The 19,111-nt window shown below is 38.0% G+C and overlaps 1 protein-coding gene across 1 annotated transcript in view; it reads right to left on the bottom strand.

Annotated features, from left to right (window-relative positions):
- Window positions 1–5,351: 5,351 nt before the first annotated feature.
- SYT5 (synaptotagmin 5) overlaps window positions 5,352–19,111 on the bottom strand; it is a 211,523-nt gene continuing 197,763 nt past the window's right edge. The window contains exons 7-9 of the mRNA XM_075839919.1: window positions 16,781–16,898; window positions 16,058–16,191; window positions 5,352–11,748 (exon numbers count right to left, since the gene is read on the bottom strand). Coding sequence (XP_075696034.1) covers window positions 11,539–11,748; window positions 16,058–16,191; window positions 16,781–16,898 — 462 coding nt within the window. The 3' untranslated portion in view covers window positions 5,352–11,538. The remainder of the gene's footprint in view (window positions 11,749–16,057; window positions 16,192–16,780; window positions 16,899–19,111) is intronic.

A 19,111-nucleotide genomic window follows, 5' to 3' on the forward strand; every position in this document is an offset into this window, starting at 1 on the left:
TATTGTATAGTATATCTAATCTTATATTATAGTATTGTATAGTATATCTAATCTTATATTATAGTATGGTATAGTATATCTAATGTTATATTATAGTATTGTATAGTATATCTAATCTTATATTATAGTATTGTATAGTATATCTAATCTTATATTATAGTATATCTAATCTTATAGTATTGTATAGTATATCTAATGTTATATTATAGTATTGTATAGTATATCTAATCTTATATTATAGTATTGTATAGTATATCTAATCTTATATTATAGTATTGTATAGTATATCTAATCTTATATTATAGTATTGTATAGTATATCTAATCTTATATTATAGTATTGTATAGTATATCTAATCTTATATTATACTATATCTAATCTTATAGTATTGTATAGTATATCTAATCTTATATTATTGTATAGTATATCTAATGTTATATTATAGTATTGTATAGTATATCTAATCTTATATTATAGTATTGTATAGTATATCTAATCTTATATTATAGTATTGTATAGTATATCTAATGTTATATTATAGTATTGTATAGTATATCTAATCTTATATTATAGTATTGTATAGTATATCTAATCTTATATTATAGTATTGTATAGTATATCTAATCTTATATTATAGTATATCTAATCTTATAGTATTGTATAGTATATCTAATGTTATATTATAGTATTGTATAGTATATCTAATCTTATATTATAGTATTGTATAGTATATCTAATCTTATATTATAGTATATCTAATCTTATAGTATTGTATAGTATATCTAATGTTATATTATAGTATTGTATAGTATATCTAATCTTATATTATAGTATTGTATAGTATATCTAATCTTATATTATAGTATTGTATAGTATATCTAATCTTCTAGTATTGTATAGTATATCTAATCTTATAATATTGTATAGTATATCTAATCTTATATTATAGTATTGTATAGTATAGTATATCTAATCTTATATTATAATATTGTATAATATATCTAATCTTATATTATAGTATTGTGTAGTATATCCAATCTTATATTATAGTATTAAATAGTATATCTGTAAAGGATTTACCAGACACAGCTTCTGTGTCGACGCCCGTGATTAATCAGTCTGCATCTGCTCCTAGGTCTGATAGAGTGACTCGATCTGCTACCACTCAGGCTCGTAGGCTATCACAGCCTGGCCAGACGGAGCTAGCTCCCGCCCTCTGTCTATTTATACCTTCATTTCCTGCTCTTCATTTCTTGCGCTTTGCCAGTGATTCTGTCTGGTTTCCTGGCTCTGCTGTTCCTACTTGTACTATTGACCTCTGCTTCAATTTGACCCTGGCTTTACTGACTACTCTCCTGCTCTGCGTTTGGTACCTCGTACACTCCTGGTTTGACTCGGCTCGTTCACTACTCTTGTTGCTCACAGTGTTGCCGTGGGCAACTGCCCCATTTCCCTTAGCTTCTGTGTACCCTCGTCTATTTGTCTGTCGTGCACTTATTGAGCGTAGGGACCGTTGCCCAGTTGTACGCCATCACCTATGACGGGCCGTGCAAGTAGGCAGGGACTGAGTGGCGGGTAGATTAGGGCTCACCTGTCTGTCTCCCTACCCCGACATTACAATATCTAATCTTATATTATATGCTTGTATAGTATATCTAATCTTATATTATATTCTTGTATAGTATATCCAATGTTATATTATAGTATTGTATAGTATATCCAATTTTATATTATAGTATTATATAGTATATCTAATCTTTTATTATAGTATTGTATAGTATATCCAATGTTATATTATAGTATTGTATAGTATATCTAATGTTATATTATAGTATTGTATAGTATATCTAATGTTATATTATAGTATTGTATAGTATATCTAATGTTATATTATAGTATTGTATAGTATATCTAATCTTATATTATAGTATTGTATAGTATATCTAATGTTATATTATAGTATTGTATAGTATATCCAATTTTATATTATAGTATTATATAGTATATCTAATCTTTTATTATAGTATTGTATAGTATATCCAATGTTATATTATAGTATTGTATAGTATATCTAATCTTATATTATAGTATTGTATAGTATATCTAATGTTATATTATATGCTTGTATAGTATATCTAATCATATACTATAGTATTGTATAGTATATCTAATCTTCTATTATAGTATTGTATAGTATATCTAATCTTTTATCATAGTATTGTATAGTATATCCAATGTTATATTATAGTATTGTATTTTATATCTAATCTTACTGTACATTATATTAAAGTATTGTATAGTATATCTAATTTTATATTATAGTATTGCATAGTATATCAAATATTATTTTATAGTATTGTATAGTATATCTAATCTTATATTTTAGTATAGTATAACTAATCTTATAATATTGTATAGTATAACTAATCTTATATTATAATATTGTATAGTATATCTAATGATATATTATAGTATTGTATAGTATATCTAATCTTATATTATAGTATTGTATAGTATATCTAATGATATATTATAGTATTGTATAGTATATCTAATTTGATATTATAATATTGTATAGTATGTCAAATCTTATATTATAGCATTGTTATAAGTTGAATTTAAATGCCAATGAGTCTTGAGATGATGTGTGTGTGTGTGTGTGTGTGTGTGTGTACATCATCTCAAGACTCAATGCCATGACAATTACCAGATGCAATGGATAACAAGTGGTCATGTTGCTCCACGGTCCTGGTGTTTTTTGAAGTCCTGTAAAAAAAAACAACTAAAAACACCACACCTAGAGTATGCTTTCTTTTGAAAAAAATGCCACTGACCACATAAAAGCTACAATAACACTGCAAACTAAAATGCGCCTGAGCCTCCAAAGCAAATTCCATCAAATTTAACGTGAAAAATAGTCCATTATGCGCCGCTGATCTCTGTCGTGCGACGGATTCTGGCACTGCATTAAGTCTTATCTGTTATGGGCACATTGGATCTTGTTTGCACTTTGTTTTACACTTGACAAGCATGATAATGATAATGTTGTATTGCATGGCTTTAAATAATGTCATTATTCCTGAAATGAACATGAGACCATTGTCTGTGTCCTCACTACAGAGGCATGGATGAAAGAAACCTCATGGTGACACGTGAGTGAAGCAGATATTCATTATTCTTTGTCAGCATATCACTGGATATTCTATTATTACTGCAATTTTCCAAAGTATAAATTAAAGCATACTGTTATTCTGGCCAATCCCTCCAGATTAATTATATATAATTTATATTTCCTTCACTCATTTCTGACAATGAGAAGGTTCATTAACGGCAGGCAGCATATAACTGATATGATAAAGAAACATTAGTTTATGGACTATGCCCAAGATGAGTCTCTCTTCACTTCTAACACAGACTTCAAGCTCCAGAAAAAGGACAAGGAGAAAGGAAATCCACATGCCAGCCAAGAACTTTTATCTTTATTATTATGTTCATGACCCACTCGCTGCCCATTCCATCTGGCATCAGTTTAGGGGATTATTCCAACAACTATGTAGTAAGTGATCAGATTAGTAGTAGGGTCTTCACATAAATGTCCTGGAACTGAAGTCCACCTCATAAGATAATAGTTTATTCATGCCAGCACATAGTACACATGGACTGAATGTTAGCGGTCTGTATGTCGACAGCGTAAGTAAAATTATGTGCCCAACTTTTTGCAAAGACACTTCAAATTTGTAGCATTGGACACAAGGTTATCCTTTTCTGACGATTCAATATGTCTCAAGATGTCTTAAAATGTCTCAAGTTTCCCTGTTCAAAAATGAGGCACTGTTCTTCCTTAAAACAACAGTTGCCATAAGAAATTTGGAAGACATGAGTTAGATCTCAGACTGATTCTTGGAGAGAATGTTGTCCAAGACTGCATGAAATGTAGAAGCATTCTCAGTCTTATAGCTGCTCCCCAGAAATACTCATGCATTACCTCTTCGTCATCTTGTCCAGTGAGAGAATAGCCATTGCCGTATAAATCCAATTTTCAGATTCCTGGCACTGTCCCGTAATGTCACACATTGGTCCTGATGGTAGTGAGCAGTGTCCACAACCAGTCCTCAGGTTAGGACAATAGGGGAGATAAATATATTACAGTAGCACTGCGCCTTGCACATTTGAACTACTATTTGGTCCCTACTGTGTGATTACTTTATGGGTTTGGTGGGCAGAATGGTATTGGGTATTCATTGAAGATCAGGGGTCTCAAATTCAGCCGGGTAAATGGGCCACATGAACTTTTAAATTTGATAAAATACAAAATTATTGTAAATCAATTAGTTACTGTATTTTTCGAACTATAAGACACAGTTTTTAGCAAGAATAAATCTTGATAAAATGTCCCTGCGTCTTATAGTTGGCAGTCAAGGGACCCGGCCCCGCTGGGCCCCCTGACTATTTCTTACTTAACCCCTTCCCGACCCATGACTTGATGGCACATCATGGAGCGGGGGGGATGATGTTTCTAGCGGGATCATGCTCTGATCCCGCTCGATACACTGCAGGTGTCAGCTGTGTTTTACAGCTGACACGCTGCTCTAATGACCAGGAGGAGTGATCACGCTGTTCCTGGCCGTTTAACTAGTTAAATGCCGCGGTCAATAGCGACCGCAGCATTTATAGGGGTTTTTCCATGAAGGACATTTATGACAGATCCACAGGATGTGGATCTGTCATAACTGTCAGATAAATGCGGGTCCCACATCTGGGACCTGCACTTATCTCTAGAATGGGGCCCCCTAATCCCCATTCTAGCTTTGTGCACTCTCCCGGCCACTGAATGATTACAGAAGAAGCGTAGCATGCGAGCTACGCTGTTCCGTAACTCCCATAGAACTGAATAGTAGTTACGGAAACAGCGTAGCTCAGCGAGTTATCATTCAACATGGCATGTCATCCCTGCAGCCTAGCGTACACAGAGACCAGAAAAAATGTCGTTGCCACTAGGGGAAGCTCACTGGCATATGGATTTATTATTGGAGTTTAGCGCAGGTCTCCATTCAGTGATCTCCCTCTAGTGGTGGCTGCAGGTAGACATTTTTTATATAATTTCAGCATGTATTTGCAGGAAACTAGAAGCTCTGTATCAGAGATCTGACCTCTATAAAGACCTTTGCACAAATTTAGATTTAACAGAATTAAATCATAGTTATTTTTTCCTGCCATAAATCCCCTCCATTACCTATGCACCATCCCGTACCACCAGTAATATTAAGTGTGAACCAGAGTTACCAACTGCCTGTGAATTCCTGGATGGTCTGTATATTGGGGGGCAAAGCAGCATAAAACGAGGGACCACATTTTAAATATATAGCTTTCATTTATTCATTAACAGACAACGCGTCATTCAAATACATTGATATTAAAATATGTTCAAAAGGGAACCTTTATAAAGTACAGCTTTACTGCTAGAACAGAAGGATTCCAAGAAAACCACAGAAGGAGAGATGGGTCAAAAAGCTCTGGTTGATTAATCCACGGTGGTCCACTTGATGCAGAAATTATTCATTTCCTTATCGTTCTTGGCAGCACCCAAGCGTCTTCTTCTGACCCCTGGGTGCTGCCTTCGGACTCAAGGGAACGAAAATTTCAAGTAAGCAAATTTGAGATTTTTTTATATAAGGATTATATTATGATTTGGCCAGTTGTTTGTAACACATCGTCTTCAGATGAAGAGCAAGAATCCATATAAGAGGCCAATGATAAAGGAAGCAAATGTAAAAACTCTAAACTCCATGTTTTAAGGATGGGGTCTTTAATAAAGTAGATGGCATCAGTGCCAGAAGGTTTGGTGGATTGATGTGTTTTTCAGATAAACTAATTCCAGAACTTTATATGAACAATGCTAGGCAGCTGTGTATTTGTAAAAGTTTTCAAAAGAGGTTTGTACAGGAATAATCAATATATCTATAATAGATGGTCAAGGGCTGGAGGGATTGGCGCCACCTAGGACAGGAATAGAGAAGTCACCCCATCCCCAAAGCGATTATTTTGTGTGAATGGAAAAATGGGAAGAAGGGTAAAGAGATACATAAAAACAGGTCCAAACGTAAAAATAGGAAAACAGACCCACAGAAGTCGATGACATTAGAGGAATATCCATAAGAAAGACAACTTGTAAAGGAGTGTCACAAAATCATCATCACAAAATGTAATACTAAAGTATCAAAACAGATAAAATTTGGTCCACTGGATTTTGTACATAAAATGTAACAATTGTCCAAAATTACAACCGTATTTCCGCTTTTTTGAGGAATCCTTACTCAGTGATGCATATGCATGCAGTGTACACACCGATAGTCATTTAAGACAGGGCACGTACTGTATGAACCAAATATATGAACCATATGTGCCAATAATTTTGCACATATTCATGGGTGCAAAATTTTGCATGTTAACTATGGAAGGAGCTTGGTGTGGCTCTTTATTACTGTATGATAGACATTTTGCTTGGAGTGGTAAGAAAGTTTGATAGTGAAGGAAGATAGTGGACCAGGTTCTTCAAAGAACACTCCAGACAAAACTGGTACACGTTATGCCTAGCACAGGGCCTGAGTGGGCAGTGTTCTTTGAATCGCTTTGTCATGCTCCGCCTCCTCAGGCTCTGCACTAGGCATTACACTATGTATCCGTGCTTTTTCTGTAGTGTTCCTTTATTAAATGCACCACTAATGTGCTGAAAATGCAGCAGAAACGTATGTATTTGATTGTGTGTTATTTATTTTTACAGAAACATTTCTAGTAAAAGTTCTAGAACTGTTTTCTATTGAAAACCACATGCAGTGCATGCAAAATAGCACATGTTGTTTGCATATGTGGTTTTCCCTATAGCATTTTAGCGTCCATATTACGGCCGGTACACAGGACTCCATGGACTACTGGACCAAGTTTAGACCAGAGTTCTATGATATTGTAATGGGGTTATCCAACGGCATTTGATTAAAAAAAAAAAAGTCCCAAAACACCTACTGTATAGACACCATTTTTTTCCGCTTATGTAACGTTATTGCAAAAAAGTTTAATATTTTATGAAATACCAATTCACAATATGATGCCCATGCTTCCGGTTTACTGCATGCGCTTAAAGCCTACAGGTCCCAGGCATCCTCCGCTTTCCCCTCCGGCTTCAATTCCATACCCTCCAACTCTCCTAACTTGTATCCCCTCCCATTCACCTCTGTAGTACACCCTTGTGACGCACAGACACGCCAGACCCTTTCACCGATGGGACATAAAGATTCACCGACCAGGAGGAGAAGGCAGTGGGCTGTGACGTGAAGCTGTGATGACACATTGCAGCTTTCAGAAAAATAACTACATCATGTTCAGGGCTCATGGGACCACTACTTTATTCGACAGACTATGAAATATTGGTTACAGGAAATCTATTCGTACTGCAAGTGCATCATTTTAGGATTATAAAAGCAATGGTCTTGAATTTTGGCTCTCTGGATAACCCCTTTAACTTCAGTTCAGTATAACAGTGTGAATCGGGCCTAACTTCTGATATTGTACAAGGCATAAGACAAAATAAGCACATGGTGGTCATTGATATCCTGAAATGGTGAAATCTGAAGTGGTTAAACAATGAGTCGATATTCAATATGTACACCTGAATGCTGATGGGGGACTGCACACACCGCAACACTTTACACTTTCTGTACTAATAAATGGTGATCTTGAAATAATATATTACATTGAAGTAAAACAGGGAATGAACTGCTATTCAACATTTTGTGTACAACATTGCCCTATGTAGCAAATGTTTGATTTCCGAAAAGAACAATGACTTGTCCAGTACAAGCAAAATCACAGTCAATATATACCTGAAATTTGAGGTATGGATTTCCCTACCCATATTAGCAGGGCCACCATCAGGGCAGTACAGGTGGTATTGCTGTCAGAGTCCCCGTCTAAAAAAAGGCCCTAGCTTCACCTTGAGTCCTGTCTCGCCTGCTGCCCAGTAAGGATTCCAGGGAACGTGCATGATTTTCCTTATATAAAATAGACAGGCACAATTTTCTAGGCAAAACTTGGGCCAATTTACAGAGATTGGGATTAGAAAAAAAAAAGGTCTGTTTTGTTTCCCCCAGAAACAATGTCACCCTTGCTCATCTCCATTCAAGTGAATGCTGTGCCAGACACAGCCCATGGACAAGGGTGCCACTGTTTAAGTAAAAAAAAGCAGACCCTTTTTGGTAAAAAAAAAAGTATTATATTTTCTCTGAGTGTCCACCAAAAGTATACAAGGGGGTCCAAGATGTAGAAAGGAGTTGAAGGGGCTCTGACCATGTCTGTAGGGGGCCGAAATATTTCTGATGGCAGCCGTGCATATGAGCTTACAATCTAAAGGAGTCACATGAAAAAGGAGATCCAGAAGAGCAAAAATCTGCTTTATAGGTACAAAGCTGATGTTTTTTGCGCTTAAAGATCTGCACATTTTAGTAACTAAGGCAACAAGTGGGGACTCGACCATTGTAAAGATTCCCTGCTTTCAAACATATTGTGCTTGACTGTTTCCATACAGTCCTATTCTTCCATTGACTGTAAAAGAAAAACAAAGTAGAATGTTGATTGTCACAATCAGTCATCTGGAAGCAAATACACTTTTTTCCTTTACTCTTATGTGGTAATGTATTTATTGTAGTGACACCCCAGACAACGATACCCTTGACAGCTGTAGAAAGAGGCATAATCCTTTCTCTCTTAACTTCAACCTTCCAACGGTTTCTTTCCTTAATTATTAGCACTATTGGAAGTGGCAGTGAGTAGCAGGTACAATATAACGTGTTTCTGTGAGTAAAAATAACAAAAGACTTAATCCCTGTATAAATTCAGTTCGTTCAGTTAAAAGTAAATTATAGCTCACATGCAAGTTTTGTGTTCACGAAAGAGAATGTGTAAATAGTGACCGTTGAGGACTTGACTGCACCCCCTCCCGGGCTTCAAGTCTTTCTTCCCAGTGTACCTTAGTTTTTAGTACTGGGGAGATGGTCTAGTCTTTTCAGGTACTCTAGTGGTCCCAGCTTTAGTGAGTAGGACTGCCCACCATAAATAGGCCTACTGGGAATACGTTGCCAATTCATAATGACAAGAGAGATGGTAGGCTTGGGAGGCACAATCTCCAACTAAAACTGAGATGTCAGAATTTGACCTGAGATGGACTTTAGCTTTTTTGAAAGATGCTTCCTAATAATATGACAGGTGGAGTTAAAACATTTTTTTATGGGTGAACTTCTTCAAGGCCATTCAAAATGAGCTACAGATGTGTCCACTCTTACCAGTGCTTAAATTTGCTTAAGGATTCTCATGAAACAAATTCAATACAATACTGTGACTTGCTAGCAAAACTTTTGACAGGCTGCAATTCACATCACACCCACTGGGTGGTCACACATAGACACATATAGAATAGACATCTCATGACAGAGTATCGCAAAATCATGTATTTTTTTTTCAAAGCTTGGAATCTTGCGCCACACATCTCAGGATATGTTGAGATAAGAGAAAAGGTAAGGAAGGACGCATCTTATGTTTAATGTTTATGATTCTATTGTAATCATTTTATTGCTATCTTGCACTAGAAGATATGATGGAGAAGATATGCATCTTACTGCTGTGGATAATATGGTATATGACAAAATGTTATACATATTCTTAAGCCACAATGTATAGTCACAAAATCTGTATTTTAAAAGGGTGGTCTCATGACGACATGCCTTATTAGGGGCCCCTTTTTATGAGCCAGAATGGACAGCCGCTAACTAAGAGCAGCACCCGATATGCTAGACCATTAGGGCATGTTTAGACGTGGCAAAAATGTTCCGCAGCAAATTCGTGGCAATTATGCAATGAATCTGCAGCAACATTTTCATATTTGTCAGGTAATTCAGACGTTGCGGATATTACAGCAGACTTGCCGCAGATTTCAGCCTTTGGGGAAATTCCGCTGGTTCTGCGCAACAGAATGTGCATGTTGCGGAGCGAAAATTCTGCACCGCAGCCTAAATTCCGCACTGTTATTTTCTGCACCGTCTGACATAAGTTACCTAAAAAGGTATAGAAACCAATGAAAAAACAGCTGCTGCAGATTTCCACTGCGGACTGTCCGCGGCGGAATTCAACAGCACTTCCGCCATGTCTGAATGTGCCCTTACATGGATGGCCATTTATGTGCAGCTGTTGTTTGGCTGTTCCAGGGGAAATGAATGGCCAGCCGTGACTTTCCCCTGTGATAAAAGCTGATTGGGGGGATAGAGAAAAGAAGCCACACCCGCTGATCAGATGATCACCGGGCGACTTGAATTTTAAAAGGGGTTATCTTTGTATTTTGCGGCGTTTTTTACGGTTGTTTTTGGAGTTGTTTTTCTATTGAGTCAATGAGAAATAGCTCAAGAAGTCACATGCACTTCTTTTTTACAGGGTGTTTTTTTTACACGCCATTTTTTAAAACCGCCACGTAAAAAACGCCCTGTGGGAACGGAACAACGTTTTTCCATTGAAATCAATGGGCAGGTGTTTGAAGGCGTTCAGCCCACGCATTTTTAGCCATTTTTCGAGACGTTTACGGCTTGAAAAATGGCTGAAAATAGCCCGTGTGAACAAACCCTAAGGATGAGCTGCGGGTAGATAAATGATCATAGCTTTTTCAATGACAGGGATGAATCTAAGTGTTGTGTTCAGTAATGTACAAATCCCCCCCCCCCATCATCCGAGGCCCTGCCAGCACTCCTCCCTAGCTAGACCCCTGTTATACAGTGACTAACTGTGGAGTTAGGCCTTAGTTTTCTTCTGAAAATATATAATCCTAAACACTTAATAAGAAACTAAATAAAATGTTCACATTTATTTTGTCTTCTTTATGTTACTCATTCCCTTTAGGAAGCAATTTAATGTAGCTATAATTTTCCAATAACCTGGATTCCTGGCAGTACAAAATAAAATGTCTTAAACAATTTATTTCCGTCACCATAGAACACATGGCAGCTATACCAATGATGTCATCCCTAATCTGCTTGAATAATTATTTCTTAAAGCAACACATTTGCTCTTCTGACCTTCTTTACTTCACCTATAGAAATTTTAAGGCAAAGTTTCTAATGCTATACTGGTCAAACTATAAATATAATCTCTAAAAACCAAGAATTGCAAATATTTTTAGTTGTAAAAATGCATATAGGAATTTCCTACATTTTATAATGTATAATAAAAGACTTTTTTTTTTTTTTAATTATCAGTTCAAGTATTTTCGTTTTCATACTAAACCAGCTGAGATATTTTGAAAAAGGATACTGCCTCTTGGCCAAGTCATATAAATATTTTAGTCATTTACAAATAACCACGAAACAGGAGGTTTCTCAAAGCTATGTCACAGCTACAGCTTTGAACAAGTATATACACACAGCAGCGCGTGGAGCAGAGCTTGTTTACACAAGTACCACCAAGCGCCCACAGACACCTCCACTCATTCACACACAGGAAGTGACATCATGACGTCTTCAATCCAAGGGAGCCATCCACTTCTTCCTCTGGCTGTAGAGTATGCCACTGAGCGATAGGCCTTCTGGGGTTAGCTAACATATCGGACCAGTGACGGAGCTCAGTCCCTGTTCCATTGCAGCCCACAAAGACCTTTCCAATAGCTTCGTTTTTGCCCAATTTGTCATAATCAAGTACTGTAAGAACCACTTGCACTTTCTGTGGAGATAAAAAAATAAAGTTATTCAAGCCGTTACAGTATCACTAATGGTTAAGTCATTCAATGTCATTCTTAGAGGGGTAACTTGAAGCTCCAGGGCCAAATCAAAGTTTGTAACGCACTTATGATGTGTGCTTTATAGTACTGGTCTCATACGGGACAGGGATTGGATACGTCCACAATCTCTACACTCACTATAGTTGCGCCCTTGGACAGAATCTGTTGTTTAGGAGGCAGGAGATGGTGCTAACCTGTTAGCAGAACATCTGAACTGTCTATAATGCTGTACAGCGCGATGACACAGCGGCCAGCCGCTATCAGCACCACTAGCGCTCGTCTATGCAGTTTTCAAGCACGGCTCAGTGCCTGATGAAGGTCGCTTAGACCGAAACGTCGCACTCTGCCACTGGCATTAAAAACAAAATAAAAACACCTTTGTTTCAAAATTGGTGTGCCGGATACTCTTTTATACGCTGTACAGCTCCTGTGACAGACCTAACTTCTATAATACACATAGAACATGAGGCATGATGCTATTCTGCCTTCCCCTCTCGGATTCTATTACCTTCCATGAGGACCATAGCCCCAAATTTTGGATGGAGATTCCTAACATCACCTGAAGGGAACAGTGTCCACATGCAATAGCTTTGGACACTTTATTGTCCAGTCGGACAGAACTGATTCAAGGAGTTAATAAAAAAGAAGCGAATGGAACAACCGGGCTCTTGGTGTAATCGGATGTCATTTGGGCATACTTGCCAAGTTTTGGAAATAGCTTTCACGCAGACTTTGGTACTGCAATGCGCGTAGTGAATTTTTAAAGTCACGCCTCTTTTGCAGACCATGCCTCTTTTTCCCAGGCCGCAACCCTTTACATGGCATGCTATTCTGCGTTTTCAGACTGACATAGCGTTCAACTTTATAATGTGCCCTGTATTTCTTTATTAATTAGAGTAGGTGCAGAAAAAACGTTAGGCAGTTTCCTAAAGAGAACAAATCCGATCACAGCATTTATTTTCCAGGGCTGTGATAGGTGAAATCTAATTGTTGCTGTGGGCAACTGCTGCATTTTTCTTTTACAGACACCAGACCAGACCCCCTAAAAAAATACAGACCTCAACCCCTATAAATAAATACAGATGCCAGACCCCCTAAATAAAGACCGCAGAGCAGACTCCCCCTAAATACAGACCTCAGACCAGACTACTATCCCCTTAACACAGTGCCCAGACCCGACTACTATTTCATTATACAGACCCCATACCAGACTCCTAAATACAGAGCCCAGACCAGACTACTATCCCCTTATACAGACCCCAGATAAGACTATCCCCTATAGAGACCCCAGATCAGTCCCCTTAAATGCAGACCCCAGACCAGACTCTACCTAAATCCAGACCAGACTACTATCCACTAATACAGAACCCAGACGAGATTATCCTCTTATGCAGACCCCAGACCAGACTACTATTCCCTTAAACAAACCCCAGACCAGAGTCCCCCTAAATACCATCCCCAGACCAGACTCCCCCCTAAATACATAACAGACCTATCCAATTATACAGACCTCAGGCCAGAAACCTGCTGAATACAGACCCCAGACCAGACTACTATCCCCTTATACAGACCCCAGACCAGACTATCCCCTACAGAGACCCCAGATCATTCCCCCTAAATGCAGACCCAAGTCCAGGCTCTACCTAAATCCAGACCAGACTACTATCCCCTAATACAGACCCCAGACGAGACTATCCTCTTATACAGTCCCCAGACCAGACTATCCACAATACAGACTCCAGACCAGACTTTTTCCTGTACAGAACTAAAACCAGACTACTATCCTCTATACTGACCATAGACTAGAATACTATCCCTTAATACAGACCCAAGACCAGACTACTATCCCCTAAAGAGACCCCAGATCAGACAATTATCTCCTATACAGACCAGACTACCCTCCCTTAAACAGACCCCACATCAGACAACAATCTCCTATACAGACCAGACTGCTATCCCCCTATACAGACACCAGACCAGACTATTATGCGCTAAACTGACCCCAGACCTGACGTATACACTACCGTTCAAAGGTTTAGGGTCACTTAGAAATTTCCTTATTTTTGAAAGAAAAGCACCTTTTTTTTTCAATGAAGATAACATTAAATTAATCAGAAATACACTCTATACATTGTTAATGTCCTAAATGACTATTCTAGCAGCAAACGTCTGGTTTTTAATGCAATATCTACATAGGTGTATAGAGGCCCATTTCCAGCAACCATCACTCCAGTGTTCTAATGGTACATTGTGTTTGCTAACTGTGTCAGAAGGCTAATGGATGATTAGAAAACACTTGAAAACCCTTGTGCAATTATGTTAGCACCGCTGTAAACAGTTTTGCTGTTTAGAGGAGCTATAAAACTAACCTTCCTTTGAGCTAGTTGAGAATCTGGAGCATTACATTTGTGGGTTCGATTAAACTCTCAAAATGGCTAGAAAAACAGAGCTTTCATGTGAAACTCGACCGTCTATTCTTGTTCTTAGAAATGAAGGCTATTCCATGTGAGAAATTGCCAAGAAACTGAAGATTTCCTACAACGGTGTGTACTACTCCCTTCAGAGGACAGCACAAACAGGCTCTAACCAGAGTACAAAGAGAAGTGGGAGGCCCCGCTGCACAACTGAGCAACAAGACAAGTACATTAGAGTCTCTAGTTTGAGAAATAGACGCCTCACAGGTCCTCAACTGGCAGCTTCATTAAATAGTACCCGCAAAACGCCAGTATCAACGTCTACAGTGAAGAGGCGACTCCGGGATGCTGGCCTTCAGGGCAGAGTGGCAAAGAAAAAGCAATATCTGAGACAGGCTAATAAATGGAAAAGATTAATATGGGCAAAAGCACACAGACATTAGACAGAGGAAGATTGGAAAAAAATGTTATGGACAGACTAATCGAAGTTTGAGGTGTTTGGATCTAACAGAAGAACATTTGTGAGACGCAGAACAACTGAAAAGATGCTGGAAGAGTGCCTGACGCCATCTGTCAAGCATGGTGGAGGTAATGTGATGGTCTGGGGTTGCTTTGGTGCTGGTATAGTGGGAGATTTGTACAAGGTAAAAGGATTTTGAATAAGGTAGGCTATCACTCCATTTTGCAACGCCATGCCATACCCTGTGGACAGCGCTTGATTGGAGCCAATTTCATCCTACAACAGGACAATGACCCAAAGTACACCTCCAAATTATGCAAGAACTATTTAGGGAAGAAGCAGGCAGCTGGTATTCTATCTGTAATGGAGTGGCCAGCGCAGTCACCAGATCTCAACCCCATAGAGCTGATGTGGGAGCAGCTTGACCGTATGGTACGCAAGAAGTGCCCATCAAGCCAATCCAACTTGTGGGAGGGGCTTCTGGAAGCATGGCGTGAAATTTCTCCCGATTATCTCAGCAAATTAACAGCTAGAATGCCAAAGGTCTGCAATGCTGTAATTGCTGCAAATGGAGCATTCTTTGACGAAAGCAAAGTTTGAAGGAGAAAATTATTATTTCAAATAAAAATCATTATTTCTAACCTTGTTAATGTCTTGACTATATTTTCTAGTCATTTTGCAACTCATTTGATAAATATAAGTGTGAGTTTTCATGGAAAACACAAAATTGTCTGGGTGACCCCAAACTTTTGAACGGTAGTGTAGATTCTCACCTCTCCCCAATCCAGCACTCCGGGCACCGCCGCAGACAATGTCATGATGGTAGGGAGTGCAGGTACGGGGAGAGAAAAGTATTTGCGGTGCTCAGGAGATTTTCCTTCTCTTCCAGGAGTCTAGGAAATCTCCCCTTCTTTCCGAAGTCTCATGGACGTTTCGGAGGAGTTGGCAAGCCTACATTAGGGAAACTTTGATGTCTATGAACACTCCTCTATGAGCATATGCAGTCATCAGGGCCGAATTAAGGACTGTGGATGTCCCAGGACCAAACATTGTTTGAAAGCCTTCTTTTTAGAAGAAGAAGAGTAAAGAAAAGATAAATCAAAAAGCTAAATAGCTAAAGCTAAATCGGCCTAATGATGGAGTTATTCTGTACTCACAAAATTACACATTTTCCCCTCCCATAATCAAGATTTGTCATACACGATGAAAAATTAAATTCAGTGCAAAAGCTACTAACTTGAATTAAAACGTTATATTGCTATTCCCTAGTTTAATGATTGTACCTAAATAATCTGATATCGAAGGTCCTATAGTGAATAACAACCTGCACTTTCAGGTAGTAAGTAAAAAGATATTTTCTACAAAATGGTGACTCACCTGGATTTGTTCAAAAGGAACTTCAAAACTGAATGATTCATTATAATAGGGGTTCAGGGTATTTTTCTTAATAGTTGTCTTTTTCTTTTTGAGCCTCTTGCCATTTTGCATCAGATGAATTTTTACATATGGATCTAGTTAAAAAATAAAAAAACATTTCAAGAGAGTTTTACATAGAGTCAAGTTCAGACAATGGATTTCTATTTGTGAAGACATTGTCATGTACAATACAGAAGTAGAACAGCACAGTTTGTCATTTTTTATTATGACGTGTTTTATGTAATTTTCAGGAGTCCACCACAGCAGGTTATCATGCACATTTGTATGGTCATACATATCATGGAACTACAGACTGGTTGTATAGTCTGTTCATGTTCTCTAATAGGCGTCTAAGGAATAGAATCGGAATAATAAGTACATTAAACTTGTGACTAGGGCTCATCTTTTTATTTTTGTTAAACTCTGCTTACACTACTGTTCAGAGACTCTGTCGGGGATACTGTCACTTTGATGGCAAGAATAGTGAATTTCTTGCTTCCAAAATGATAGAACCTTAATGGAACCCTGAAGAACTCATTAAAGTCAATTGGATCTGAGTTGACCGCTGGGTCCGTCATACAACAAACCCGTCATGGCTTTCATTATAAATCCATAATGGACTGAAAACATTTTATTTGTGAATGTATTACCATCTTTCATATCTAAATATTTGTATCAACATACCGGAAAGTCCTCCTACGTCCATCTTCTTCAGATTCTTGGCCTCCAACACAATCACAGTAAGTTTTCCTGCGGTGGGCACATATCGCAGAGAAAAGCAGATGTCTCCCAACTTTTCTTGCTATAACAAAAACATAAAAAATGCTATAATAATATCAGCAGGAAATCTGATAATAATGCATTGACATAGGCCAGACCATCCTGCTGACTACTTAGAGGAACTACGGAGGTTACTGTGGATATAATCATCACCAGTCAACACCAACAGCAATGACATTTCTATGAGAGTTCAAATACACACGACAGTAAGCAGAGATACTGTTCTCCACGATGGCTGAATGTGCTAGGTGTTGCCTTTAATCCGACGTCCCTGTCTTTATTCAAGCGTCTCTGTTTTGTTACTTGCATATGATAGAGGTGATGTGTCTCCAGAAATATCTTCAAATTAAGGAAAACTATGATGGCCGTACTCAAATAAAACAATAGTTGCTTAAATAGCATTTGCCTAGTACAATGTTCTTATTGGAATCCTTAGCCATAGGATCATTTCAAGAATAGATGGACCAGTTCCCGTCCTGTTAGTTCCAGAAAGCCTCTCCCAAAGCTTATTTTGAGAAAGGCTCTCCTCATATCATTGTACGAGATCCAATCCTGTTCTAGACAAAGGGGTTTTCTATGCACTATGGCACTTGGTTTGTATGCATATCTCCTACGTCATATTCCTAATGCTAATGTAGACAAATGAGTCAAATGGTAATCCTGCCATATTCTAAAGATTTTTCTTTCTTTTGTGACATGTAAAATTTCCCAGAGGCCAGACAATATTTAAATTGCATCAAGATGTGCATAGTTTTCTTAATATAAGTTATTTCCCAGGAGAAACTGAATGACAGAGGATAATCTCCATTTCCAGGTACCAAAAAAAGCTTTTTTGTTATGTATTTAATAGACTTTGCAGAGGTTATCAATGACAATACAGAATAGCAAACTGGAAATCAGATTAATACTACAGACTTCAAATTCTCAAATAAGACCCCAATACCCATATATGTGATATTTTATTGGAAAGACGCTCATCAATTAAAATCAGTATCACCATCTTTTATACCAGACATTATTTAGCTGCCATCTTCTATAGAACTCTATACCTAATGCTTACATGCTATATATGTTCCTCAATGTTGGCAGCTTTACTGCCATTTAGATTTGCTTAAATAAGGTTCAGCTGTTATTAGTGACTGCAGTTTAGCTGCATTGTCTGTTGGTAGTCTGAAATCTGCCTATTATCCAATCTGAGAGTCAGGCTATGATTTACTCTGAAGCTCTGCTTGTTCTGATTGGCTACTATGTCCACCACAAGCTCACCCTTACTGTAAGTCAGTACATTGGGAGCCAATTTAGAATACTGCAAAGCAACTAAAGCACCAATGACAACCGTTCATAAATTCATGGAAACTCTTTCAAAATAGTAAACTTTTTCACCAGTGACCATGAATAAAAAGGATGCACTGGTGATTTTGTAGGAGTTGGGGATGCATTGGCAGATAGACACCTACAGAAATACATATTCTCTTCTAGTACATATTCTTTTCATTACAGGAAGTGATATAAGTGGCAATATTCTATTGGCACTGTGCTATTATTACATGGGAGCTACAGTTGGCATGACCAGGTTTACAATCAACTTTTCCCTCTCTCTGGAGACCCGGGCAACTCTGTGCATTACACGGACAGAGCATTGATTTCCATTGGCACCATGTATTTCTTAATTTCCCCTGTGGTGGGGCTGCAGGGGTATTGAACGCTTGATGTTGAATTTCCTAGAGGATTACAGTTAATTGCTGGGTACCCAGCAGCGGGATACCCTGTCATCAGCTTATGTTCAGAGGATTATCTCTTTCAATAAAAATGCTCTGTAAGACAACCCATTTCCATAGGACCCTGCTCAGAACCCATCCAATAATAGCAAGAGCAGAGAGCTGCTGACAAAGCCACTCTCTCTGGTAGACTCTTTCTGGCCACATATTACATGGTTAGAATGTAATACTACACTTCTACCTGTATTTGCAACCACACATTCCTCTGGAGATATCAGCTGATTACTGGGCTGTTTGCACATCAAAAATGGTTGTCTTGATGAGACAACCCCTTTAAAGCACATCGAGATCATAAAGGGCGGGGTCCCGTTCATGCCCCTCCCTCCATAAGTGCAGTAACAGTTGGACTTCTAAATGTAGCAGCCCAGTTGTCAACAAGATGAAATATTAGTATATACTATTTAGACTATACTAGAATTTGTCAGAAAATCGTCTGATTTATTTCAACAATAAATAG

Source organism: Rhinoderma darwinii, chromosome 10 (assembly GCF_050947455.1).
Source record: "Rhinoderma darwinii isolate aRhiDar2 chromosome 10, aRhiDar2.hap1, whole genome shotgun sequence".
NCBI classification, from domain to species: Eukaryota; Metazoa; Chordata; class Amphibia; order Anura; family Rhinodermatidae; genus Rhinoderma; species Rhinoderma darwinii.